At 33.1% G+C, this 13668-nt stretch overlaps 1 protein-coding gene across 2 annotated transcripts in view; it reads right to left on the bottom strand.

Annotated features, from left to right (window-relative positions):
• Positions 1-13668, bottom strand: part of LOC115882642 (pyrokinin-1 receptor-like) — a 248369-nt gene that overhangs the window by 70301 nt on the left and 164400 nt on the right. For both annotated transcript variants that reach the window (XM_030900832.1, XM_030900833.1), the window contains one exon: positions 1859-2072. In XM_030900832.1, the coding sequence (XP_030756692.1) occupies positions 1859-2072 (214 nt within the window). The remainder of the gene's footprint in view (positions 1-1858; positions 2073-13668) is intronic.

Raw genomic sequence — 13668 nt, 5'->3', positions numbered from 1 at the left:
ATTTTTTACCACCCTGTAACTTCGCTGATATAATAAAGTAAGAATATTAATTTTCACTACACATAAGGACATACTATAGCTGGCTAGGTTACCAAAATATCTATAGTCTGTCCAACGAGAAGATCCTTGACAGTGATAGATGTGTCTGTCATTTTAATTTCAAAGTAGTTTATTTTATTTTACAAAGAAATAAGTTGGTACAACTGGAACGCATAGCGATATATTTAAAATTTGATTGACAAGATGACAAGTGATTACTTCAAAATATTGTGAAAAAAACTGTATAAAACTGAAAAAATGTAATCGAGTTATTTTATTCAATAAAAACGGTATGTGTTAATACAAAACAAACAAGAACAAGACACTACATACCAAAAAAATATAAAAAAGAACTATTATTTACTTTCAAGCTTTATGAAACTAGCCGCATTTATGATTATATTTATCAATATAACTTATGTACAAATACAAATTTGTAATATTCCACAGGTATAAATAAAACAACATAGGTAAATACAACAAACTATTTAATTAATAATAACACCTACCAAATTTTATACCTTAAAGGTTGATTAATTAACTTTAATCTTAATTTTTTTAAACCAGTACCTTTTGACAATATTTTCCTGCAGTACTAAAATCCATTATTTACCCATCGTGTGATGTCGATATTTTACAGCTACTCCAGTTTTTAGTATGTGTTTAGTTTGATCCTTATATACGAGATGCACTTATCTACGACGAAATGACTTATCTATCACTTATTTACACTTAGCACTTATCACTTATCTATGACAAACTTTATCGATGGCAACTTCATTGGTGTATAAGACTTTCTGCCTGGGCAGCGTGTATTAACCATAAACTGTACTCTGGGTCTACAGTTAATTTTCACTCGATTTTTCCTCCACTTGACTTCAAAAGACACAAAACACACGTAATAATACGAATCAAAATGCATCATCTTCCAAAACGCAGGGTATTTAACAAAAGTTGACACAAAATTATAACCTATAATTTGGCTTTTCCAAGCGTCAAAAAGACTTTGACAAGCGTCAAAAATGACAAAAATCTAAAGGCGAATTCATACGCATCGGCGTCCGTTTGTCGTTCATCGTTCCGTCAAACCAATAAAATTGAAATACGATCTGTCATTTTTTAAATAAACCAATAAAACTGGTTAAAAACAAGAAGACACGACGCATGACGGATTTATATTTAAACCCATCCATAGATAACTTAAAAATTATTAGAAACTTTTTTAGCAAAATAAATAGATTGGTATGGGACGTCATCTGCTTTTCTTCTGTCATCGTCTGTCGAAATCTTACCTGAGAAAAAAAACAGAGGATAGTAATTATACTTCATAGTTTATGAATTATCGCTTGTCAAATTTCTTTAATTTTGACATTGACTCACTGATATAGCATCAAAATTCTCAGGTACTTCTGAAGAGTTACAAACTTCAAATTTTGGATTTTAGGTAGCTTTAAGTTTATAACCAAAGGAAAAAACGAAAATTCTCGAAATATCCTTATGGATTAAAAGTTAGCTGCCTAGCCGCTTACTGGTTACTGACTTTCCAGTCGAGAAAAACGTAGAAAACCGGAATTAATCGAAGTGGTCTCTTCTGATTTTATTTGTGGTTACAAACATTTTTAACTTCGCTAAAATTTTATATAGAATTAAGCTTATAATGGAAGAAAAAATGAAAATCCCGAAATATCCTTATGAATGAAAAGTTAGCTGTCTAGTCGTTACCGGTAATGGTAATAGGAGGAACGGTGATGTTATTTTCTATAAAGAAATTCTATAAAAGTCAAATTTTTATACAAATCATATTCAATCCGGTACTTACTGAGCATTTTAACTACTCTGTTCTGGGCCTGAGTTTGACGTCTTCTCCTAGCGATGTCGTTGTTGTAGGTAGAGTAGCCTGCAGATGTGGAGTTGCTGTTGTGCTGAGTCAGGGATGGCCTTTTGGCGGTAGATTGTTTGAGTTGTCTACCGATGAGAATGTAGAGCACGGTAATGATGACCATCGGGATCACAAAGAAAACTATAGTAGAAGCCTGAAAATAAAAATGTGAGTTATTATAACTTGATAGATATGTGAATTGTCTTTTTTGACATTTCAATGTATGACCAATTAATCATTGAGATCGAAAACTATGTGGACTGCCAAAAAGCCTTTTCCTGACTGCCTCAAGGCGAAGTATTCTGTGTTGTGTGCCATGCCACAGCAATGTGGTGGGCAACCAAGAAGAAGACAGTCTCCCAAAGAGGGGGCCAGGAGAGAGACCGTGGCAGATGACCCTACACTTGTGACGACCAACATACTGAAGGAAGATATAGAAACTACCATCAAGGCCAAGCAGCAAGAAACGCGGCAACACCGTGAGGACTGCGCTACAGTTCGAAGACTGTGACCAGTGGTAGATAGCAAAAAGACAAAACAACAACTAGAGCACAAAAAGAACCTAGTATGCATAATTGTAGGAGTCGTCACTGGAAACTGCTCCACGGGAGTAAACCTCGTGAGATGGAAGATTTCCAACAACGACTACTGCAGAGAATGCGGAGAAAAAGAAGAAATCCTAGAACACCTGCTGTGCCACTGTCCGGCACTGGCATTTAGGGCATGGTTTTTGGAGGGACCAGAGGAAGCAGCAGAAGCTAACATCAGCGACATCGGGAACTTTGCAAAGAGCTGGAAGTGCTTTAACGCAAAGAAAGAATGAGGGGAAGGTTTGGTACAATAATACAGGGGTATCGCAATGAGCCCAAGGCCTCCGAGCGAGGAATCCAAAAAAATCAAACAGAATCCCAAAACCCAGCAACCTCACTTAACTTAAAGTTTTTTTTTTGGTTTTTATAAAAATCCTTTATAGAAACCTCTCAGACGATGCAAGGGTTCAAGTAAATAAAGCAGCACAAATATCTGGCTACTTAAGAGATGCCATATGGAGAAATAAATTTATGTCAAGAGAAAGTACAGTTCGCATATACACAACTTGTGTTAGACCAGTTTTTACCTATGCTAGAGAGACTTCAGCCGAAACATCAAAAACAAAGACAATACGAGCCCTAACAACTATATGTTGGGACAAGGTCTTTTTTTGCAATAAAAATAGTAATTTGTTAAAACGACTCAATTTATTTTGTTTATTATTCTAAATTCAAACATTACAATATGATCTAGACAATTTTACTATATTTCTTAAAACTTTGCAAACAAATCACTTTTGATAATACGTTAGTTTGCCAAAATCAAACCAAATTTGCTGACAACTATATATTGGGACAGCACAACAAGAAATTTGTTTAATACGGAGTAACATCACCTTTCGCCTTAACAACTGCCTGAACTCTTAATGGCATTGTATTTACCAAAGATTGGCACATTTGAGGAGAAAAATTATCCCAAATTTCCTGCCGTTTTGTCCGCAAAACAAAAATTGTTTGTTGAGGGTGGTTTCTTAAATATTGCTTCATTTTATGCCACACAGTTTCTATAACATTGAGGTCCGGACTACTTGCAGGATGGGATAGAACTTTTATATTATTATTACCGAACTAATTTTTAGTTGATTTTGCTGAATGGCATCATAATCTTCGTTTGGAAACAATTCTAGAGCACTAGGCAAAAGTGAGGTCTCAAGTATGTGTTGATATTTTTGGGCGTTAACAGTACCATCTATAAAATTTAATTTGCCCAAACCTCTTGCTGACATGCAACCCCAAACCATAATCCCCTTAGGAAATTTAACAACCCTCTTCAAGCAATCTTTATGAAAGGCTTCTGCTTTATTTCGTATTATTCGTTTTCGATGATCTCCAACGCAAACATCAAATTTAGACTCATCACTAAATATGACGTTATTCCAATCATTTTGTGTCCACGATAACTTAGATTTTGCCCAATTTTAGCGATTTTTGTTTTGAATTTCTGTCAGTAGCGGTTTTTCTTCGGCCTAAATAAGAATTTGTATCAATAATCTTGAGGTAATTGATTATCCACACAAAATAAAGTTTACCTTGTAAAACCCCAGACCGCATTTATGGATATATTTTCGGCAACATTCTCTTGATATATTTAAACCAGTTACAGTATTCCATTTAACTGTTACTTAGCGAAGAGTACTTCTTCTCGCAGACTTGCAAAATTTTACTACATTTTGTCTATCTGAGATACAACTTTTGGCCTTCCCGAACTTTTACCTCTAACGTCTACATTGGCAGATTCGCCGTATTTTTTTATTATTTTAAAGACCGTTGTTTTTTGAATACTTAAATCATCAGAAATTTTTCGAATTATTTTTCCCGTACTGTATTGACGAATAATAATTTCGCGTAGTTTTTGATTTGTAGCTTTTCCACGGACCATTACTTTGAATTAAATTAACAAAATTGAAAATTAAAAAAATTAAAATTACTTACAGTAAATCTCACTACTCAAAGTATCGAGTCACTTACAAGCTGTCAATGCTGAAGTAAACAGTTTGCGACATTTGTGACGTTTATAGCAAAGCGCCTATGATGATATTAATTATTTAAAAATACTTGTTCCAACATTTAGTTGTCAGCAAATTTGTCCTTTTATGAACAAAATCCGCTACTGTAAATATGGATTGATTTACAAATTCATAAAAATATTGTCAAGTTGTTTAGGATGTATGGCTATGTTTATATTTAAAAAAATAAACGTATATTTTTCAGTCATTTTAAAAAACCAGGGCAATAATTCCAAAATATGACCTTGTCCTAACATATTGTTGTTAGGGCTCGTACTTAGAACAACAGAAATGAAAGTATCGAGAACAATACGCGGAGTCACTCCTTAGAGTGACTCCTCTCTGATGTCGTGGTTTCACATTCCATCTTAAGATATCTTAAGAGATAGAATGCGAAACCACGACATCAGAGAGGAACTGGTAGTGCAAGACATAGTGAGGTGGAGAAGATCAAGAAGGCGTCATTGTCCAGACCATGTTGAAAGAATTGACTAAGATAGAATACCAAAGTGGTCGCGAACACAAATACCCAACACACCCAGACCACCTGGCAGGCCACCAAAAAGATGGTACGAAAGTTGGACATTCGGCTCACAAGAGGCTTAAATAGTTGTTTTTTACAGGAATAACCAGATTGCAAGAAGAAGAAAATAAAAATCCTGATAATACTCGATTGACTTTGTGAAATTAATTGCTTCAAGAAAGAATTATTTTAAGTCTGTGGTCATAATAAATATAATTTTAAAATGTTTACTATTATTTAGGGATGTTAAGGTAAATAGCTTTCTAATCTCTGTAAAAGATTTTACCGACAGTTCAGAAAATAACTCTAAGTTTCTTCGTTTAAACTTTAATGCATCTTTTATATTATATCAATTTAATAGACGCTACAGCATCGTTGTTTTCCCATAGACTGTACGCGACACTATATAACAAGTACCTCTCTATAACACTGGAAACATATTAATTTCAAATTGCCCAGCACCGGGCTGGCTTATTGTGCCGGCAATTAAGATCTGCTGGCGGTAAATTACAGCAGGACGACATTAAATGCCGTTCAGGTTAAGGCATGGCGCCAGTGGCGTCAACTTACTTATTCAAAAAATATTTATTCGTATTTTTTGCATTTTATTTAACATTAATTTACATTATTTGGTTTACGAAGATTTTATATTAAAAATGTCGATTTGAGAGTATTGACATGTTTCAAAGATTTCTGTCTTACGTACTGTGGGCTAAAGTGGGAAAGTAAGTTGGTTGGAATTTTTTAGCTTCTAAGCTTAAAAAATTTGATTATTTTCTACTAATTGTTATTAAAGACAGTAAAAATAGTACCTATTAAATATTTTTAGTACATTTATGATATACCGGGTGTTTTTCGAAAGTGGTAAACACCCTTATAACTTTTTTATTTTTTCAGATAAAAAAACGAGATTTTGTATGTCAGTACATGACATAAATCAGGATTGATTGACCTATTCAATTCTCTTCTAAGGGTAAAGGTACAATAATCAACCCCTCGACCCCAATCTAAAGTACAGCGCACGCCACTGGGGTACAGTGTACGTAACTGGACAATAAAACTAATGACACCACCTCGCCCGTAGTTTGTTGGAAATAATTGATTTATTTCTGCATGTGTGTAAGGAATATTAAAAATGTAATAAACAATGATGGTATAAATTACATTTTACAATTGCTTATAAATAGCAAAAACTTTGTGTATTGTTCAATTTTTACCTGTGATTTACAAAAAAAGTAATTTATGATTTTAAAACTTAATCAAGATTTTTGAATTTAAGAGATCTCCATAATTTATTATTATATGATTAACGTTTTAGAATTCTAAGAAAACTTTTGTTCGGATTTCAATTACATTACACCTGATCAAAAAAAATGCGTTTGCTGGTATAAGCTCGTGCGGAAAAATATTGCTTTACTATTGACTAATAAACCATAAATTTTAGCAACGAGTTAGAACAACGGAGGTGGACTTTTTGAGCTCGGCGTGTCAAAATTTTGTAAAACCGAAACTAATTTTCTTGGCGTGTCAGACATCACAAAAGTAAAGACTGAAAAAAAGATAAAGATCTGTTTTTTTCTATCAACAATCTCGTATATTTCGGTGTATATGACTTGGAATGTATATGACTTGAGGGCTCGAACACACTGGCGACCAGGTCGCACCGGCCAGGCCGCTGCTACCTATATATACCTGCTCTAAAACCATTAAATCAAACGATACAGCGCACACTAACGTCCTGGCCGTCCGTTGGTCGTTGCGACCAGCTGACTGCACTGAAATATTATTATTTTCTGCCGCTTGTTGCCGGTTTTCTTCCAAATTAATAATTTTTCAGATGAAATCCCTCAAATTCAACGCACAATATTTTATTTTTTATAAGATATAGTGTTTTAGAAATAGTATTCAGACTGGATCAAAGGGAAACTTAAATCTAGTCCCTTTGTTTATCAAGGGTCGATTCTAGTAAAAATTCAAAACATTTTTATATGACATAGATACTCTATTTATGGTTGGTATGATACTTGTTATTATACCTTCGAGTTTCGATATTTAAAAATAAAAAAATCATATTTAAAGTTTTTCTACAACCACTTGTTTTTTTATTAAATTAGTTTTTTTAGTTGTATTGTAGTCATGTACAAGGGGGACAACTGTATTTTAAATATTATTATATTTAATTTAACGTTTTCCAAACAGGGTCCATTAGACTATATTTCTACTAGGTACATTATTTAAAAAAAAATAAGAGTAAAAGTAACTTAAACATTATTTACTGTGGTAGATTCTCAGTATCAATAAAAAAGAGGAATTTATATTGTAAACATTGAAATAACTGGAAGCTAAACTTTCTACCTGCTTATATTTAGAGCCCGTGTCTGACGACCTTTTTTTACGATGGCCCTGATATACTTACTTCTAAAGTCGATAAGCGCCATCAGTAGAAGTCCATATCAGTAGAATTTTTGTCGGTCGCGCGTACACAATGCTTTTTGTTCGGCCTATTTGTTCTGCTTGGTTGTGCGCGCTCGGTTCGTTTGGGCTAAAATGCTCAAGTCTGGACGCACCTTTAGGAACAATACTGTTTTTGTCCTTTATTGATATAATGCTGAAAATCTCATGAGTTACATGTCTCACTCTACACATATTAAATTACATAGACGTAGGATGTAGAATATTCTGTTATGAAACGACTGATGGAATAGCAGGCATCGTGGATTTGAAAAATAACGACGTTATCGTGTAGTCGGGGTTGGAGATTTTACTTACTCCATTTACCACACCAGTATTTATTAACGAAAAATCCAAGAATATTTTAAATGTAAAAATCATTATATAATATTAGAACATTTAATAAGCTCATGAATAGCAACTTCGCTTTTTAGTTAACTCGAATATTTTAACATTTCTGCAACTTAATTCTTTCTCAAACAATATTTTCTAATTGGTAAAACGTAAAAAATCGTTAGATCTGACAACTCTGTTGAAACTGGTCGTTCATCTGGCCCCAGCTATAAACGCAATACATCCGGCCAGCCGACGCGACGGCCAGGTCGTTGCGACCTGGTCGTCAGTGAGTTCGAGCCCTGAAACTGCTACTTAAATTTCCTGTATCAATCAATTTTCGTTTATTATTTTCCATCACAGGGCTGCACAAACAAATCATTATAAATCGCGGCATTTTTTTATAAAAAGTTGATGGGTTTCTTACCTATTAACTTTCTGCAATGTTGCTGGAGAATGATTATTGGTATTATAAGATTCAAACGTACCGAAGATATTTCTCCATTACAGAGAATGTCTCGTACGTCTGGTTTCAGAATAATTAAATTATTAATTATTTTTAACGTAAGTACACTCTGTTTATACCAATCGTCCATATAGTACGAGAGCTAGCAACGTCGGAAAAACAAGTATTTTAAGACGTTTGGCTCTTTGATACATCTTTTACAATGCTCTCTAGAACAGCATGCGGCCCGTCTGGCTGCCGGTAAACGTTGCGTTCCCTACTGCGCATTGAAAGAAGACCCTATATTTTTATTAGTCCTTTAAATTCTAGTATTGAATATAAATCGAACATGTCTCCATAGCGCAGTGCGTAGAATTTCCGACCACAAACCGATGATTCAGAGTTCGAATCCGGGTCAGGGCAAACACTTTTTAATTTATTTTCGTTTATATTCTGATAGGAAAATATTAAATATTTGTTTTTTTTAATTACCAGAATTATTTAATACTTTACTATCAGAATATAAACGAAAATAAAATAAAAAAGTTTTTGACCTGACCCGGATTCGAACTCTGAATCATCGGTTCGTGGTCGGAAACTCTACGCACTGCACTATGGAGACATGTTCGATTTATATTCAATACTAGAATTTATAGGACTAAATTAATAAAAAATATAGGATCTTCTTCCGATGCGCAGTAGTAAACGCAACGGGTATCGGCAGCCAGACGGGCCGCATGCTGTTCCAGAGAGCGTAGTAAAAGATATATCAAAGAGCCAGACGTCTTAAAATAGTTCCTCGAAAACGTTGCTAGCTCTTAGACTAATATCAATCCATTTATTTCACTATAAAAGTTTCTAAATAATTTTTTTTAAGTTAACTATGGATGGGTTTATTTATCTCTTGTTGTTTCTAACCAGTTTTATTGATTTATTTAAAAAATAACAGATCATATTTCAATATTATTGGTTTGACGGAACGATGAACGACAAACGGACCCCGATGCTTATGAACTCGACTTAAGACTTTTGAGAATTGTCAAACTTTTGCCTTTTTGGACTGTGTTGTTACGTGTGTTTCGTGTTTTTTAAAATTAAGTGTAAAAAAAACTTGATAATTATGAAAATTAAGTGTTGACCCAGAACATAGTTTACAGTTAATATTTGGTGCCCAAAGACACAGTTTGCCAGGGAGTTGTATTAGCCATCTGTAGTGCAGTAAAACTCAATCAAGAAAAAGCAGAATGTCTACTGGAGAAAGAGACAGCGGCACAGGCATAGCAAGACATTTACCCAAGGGCCTAATTCTAAAAATACAAAGGAACTGCTAAAGGTCTATCGTAGGCTGTTAAGTGCTACCTAAACAAGCCCAACCTGTATCAAGGAAGTCTTTGCTGCAGACTCTTTGAAAAAAATTCTGAAACAACGGAGCACATAATATATCTCAATGCGAGGCTCTGCATCGCGAGCGACACTTTCTGTTTACAGGCCTTACAGGTCGCATTATTTTCGGCACAGGGCTAAATGAATTACTAAAGGTTTTTGAATTTTTAACAGTTAAGAAGCAAATTCACAATTAATTATTATATGATTCACTTTTTATAATTCAAAGAATTCAACTAAACCTCGTTATTTCTCTGAAATAGAATACGTAACGATTCAGTTAGAACTTTATTTTGTAAACTGATTTTTTTCAAGATTTGAGATTAGTATATTTTGCAAACGCATATAGGTTGCACATTCATTGACGTCACTATCTGACAATTATCTTGATCTACAGCTATACAAACTCTTAGTCTAGAAATAGACTTGACAAGCCTATTTCTAAAAATACCGATTTATTTTTTCCCAGGCAAGAGGCTATATATCGGTCTGTAATCTCTACTACAAAGACAAATCATCGTTCCCGTGACGTATAAGATCTCCTCCCTGATCGAGGTCAATGCTTTAATTCGATAGATAAAAAGGAAATATAGTTAACTTTTCCCAATTTTCCATTTCGTGATTTGTTTTCGTCTGCTTCCGTTGATTATTTGGCCTCGATAAGAAAGAAACCTTTCTATGGGGTTGTAAATTAGGAAAGGCATTTTGTATACAGGGTATCCCTGACCGAGTTAGCGTTAAAAACTTTTAAACTACCTGAGAAACTAAAATAAAATATGGAGAAGTTTTTAGATATTTACAGTTTGTCTTGAAATAAAATTTTGTGAGCATATGTAGGATAATTCAGAGCACTTTTTTAAAATATAGAGACTTCTACAGGGTGTCTCTAAAAAAAGTTACATATCAAAGTTGTATTTTTGTAATGGAACACCCTTTATATTAATTGATTTTCGGATTCTGGGAGAAAAATAAAGGTGTGTTTTGTAAGAGAAGTATATAACTAAAATGTAAAGTTTTTGATATATTTAACATTTTCTAAAAATAAAGAACAACTTTTAAAATACAATAAAAGCTACCCTTAATTGGAATTTACCCTTTATAGCCTAATATGTAGTTAAACTAACTATTGTACTTTAAATCAAATTAAAACTTGATCCAAAAAGTTATACAGGGTGAGTCAAAATTAATATTGAACATTGGTCACTTATCAAAGCAAGTTACTCTTTTATTTTAAACGGAACACCCAGTATATTATTCCGATATTCAGTGGGAAATTCATATCTCTTCAAAATACTATTAAGGTTGCTTACCCCCCAAACAAAATTTTCCTAGATATATTTCAACATAGCTGTCTAATTAGTCCAACTTTAACAACTAGTTATCATTTTGTGTCATTTAAAGCAAATACATTTCTCAGAAATGTGCGGAAAATGCGAACTTATCCTAGATCAGAGAGAATTGATATGATTCTATTAGTTGGTAAATGCAGTGTAATTCACCAATTAGTAGAATACTTAAATGCTCCTGATTTTATCTAGTCTGGGCTTCTTTATGAGGATATATTAAAGAGAGTGTTTACAAAACTCGACTAATAATTGGCGACAACATGAGAGAAATGATTGTAGCTGCTTTTCGAAGTAGAATTCCACATATGCCTTTTAAAATGAAAATATCTTTAAAAACAATTTACGCAGTTAACAGGAGAGGAAGCATTTTGAGAATTTGATTTCATCTAGCTAATTTTTGACACATAATTATAGGTTTATATCTACTATTAATTCTGTAATAATTAAAATATATTTTAAACGTGTTGGGTATTATTACCGTTGAGTATTTTACTCTATATCTTTTAATGTTTGTTAATTTAACAAAAGGTGTATCACAGCCACCTAGATTTTTTCAAATAATAAAGATCTACTGACGTAAAATCATAAAAATTAAAATATCTAGGAAAATCTTTGTCTGAGGGCTAGGCAACCTTAATAATATTTTGAAGATATATGAATTCCCCATTGAACACCGGAATAATATACTGGGTGTTCCATTTAAAATAAAGGAGTAAATTTCTTTTAAAAGTGACTAATATTCCATATTAATTTTCTCTTACCAACTTTCCGGGCCAAATTTTAATTTGGTTTAACATGCAATGCCCAGTGAGCAAAGTTTTGTGTGACATTTAGGGAACATTAGGGAACAGTTACGTATCTGCATCTTATTGCTTCATATCAGGCACAAGAATCACACCTTGTATAGCCTGATATTTAATTACAGTAACCACTGGGTTGTTACCCAGTGGTTACTGTAATTAGATATCAGGCTATACAAGGTCAACTAAAATTTAGGTAGCTGTTATTGAAATTTAAAATTTACTCTTCATTTTCACAAAATGTAAAATATGTCAAAATCCTCACATTTTAGGTATATAACTCACCTTTATTTTTTTCCTAGAATTCGAAAATCCCGGGGAGGAAGTCCCAAACCAAACCAAATCACCGAATCACCTTATAAATCTATTGTATCCCTTTCTTAAGTTATAATTTCATACTGTATAGGACTTTGATAAAAGCCAGTATCTGAGACGGTCAGTACCTGAGACGACCAGTATCTGAGACGGCCAGTATCTGAGACGGTCAGTATCTTTTTTCGGTGGTCAGTCCTGAAAAATTTCTGCGAGTGTCTTAGACTGTTGGAGGACTCCCATTCCGGGTTATGTATTGAATCTAAAATATCCATATTATTTTTTGTAATTTTTTTTTCAGTGTAGGGAAACAACAGTATTGTTGTAATATTAAATAGGCCCGTCAGTTCTCTATACATACACACTTCATACGTTTTGACTGGCCAGATAAGATTGACAACTAAAACTTTATGTGTCAACGGGGTACAAGTAGTACAGACCCAACACAAAAACAATTTGTTTACATAATGCGTTTTAATATTATGCTAAAAGCGTAATGAAGCGTCTAAAATGTTTCGTAAAGTTGACGAAATGAAACGTCAAAACAAAGCATAAAATTATCCATCGAAGTATTAATTAATACCACCTTAGGCATAAAACAGGGAACTAGGGATGAAAATAAAGTCGGAGTCGTTGAACTGGGAGTTTTGAGGTCGGTGTAACAGGTATTTTGCAGTCAACAAGTTTTTTGAATGTAGACTATCGATAAATTAATGTTTTCTTGTACTTAATTTTGTTATAATATCGAACAACAAACAAAAAAACTTGTTTTACAACTAAAATTATATGATGAGTAGGCTTTAATTAATTTAACAAAGTTTGATAAACAAAAAATATTTGGAGGAACATTTTTTTTAACAGAACGGCAACGGAGTTCTCTAAGTAGTTATATTTAGACATTCTAAATAGTATTTCTGTTTTTTTTTCTTCTAACGAAGGGAGGAGATATATCTCCTGAAAAGTGTCCGAGACGTTAGAGAATTTGGGTAAAATTGTTTAAAAATATATTGGTGAAACATCTAGACATGTTTGAATTAAAGAACATAAAGATTAGTTAAGAAAAAGCGACTTCACAAATCTAAGATTTGTCAGCATTGATGGGACTCAGGGCACAGAATAGATTTTAACAATGCAAAAATTATAATGAGAGAAGCGATAGCCTCTAAAAGAAAAATAAAAGAGGCTTTTTTAATACAATCCAATAAAAATAAATGTATTACTCACTTTTTTGATTTTAAAGAACATAACTTAAATAAACATAACATACGTAAAAATTAAAAACAAATTCAAAAAAATCATACAGAAAATTTGAAGCTTTTTGGTTTTACCCAGGTTTTACATATTAAGTAATTGTTATCAGGAAGTAATTTAGTTAATTTTGAAGTTTAACTTGGATATAATGTCATTTTGACAGAACGTCAACGGTTTTTTCTAGACGTATCTGTTTAAAAAAAAAACTAGTGTTCTCGAATAGTTGCATTTAGATATTTTAAATTTTTTTCTCTTTGTTCTTTGTATTTTTTTTGCTTCCGACGATGGAAAGATATATACTTTCCGAAAC

This window comes from Sitophilus oryzae, unplaced genomic scaffold (genome assembly GCF_002938485.1).
Source record: "Sitophilus oryzae breed Bouriz unplaced genomic scaffold, Soryzae_2.0 scaffold_179_pilon_pilon, whole genome shotgun sequence".
In the NCBI taxonomy this organism is placed as follows: Eukaryota; Metazoa; Arthropoda; class Insecta; order Coleoptera; family Curculionidae; genus Sitophilus; species Sitophilus oryzae.
The sequence above is the reverse complement of the archived record's forward strand: the minus strand, read 5'-3'. Positions and strand labels throughout refer to the sequence as shown.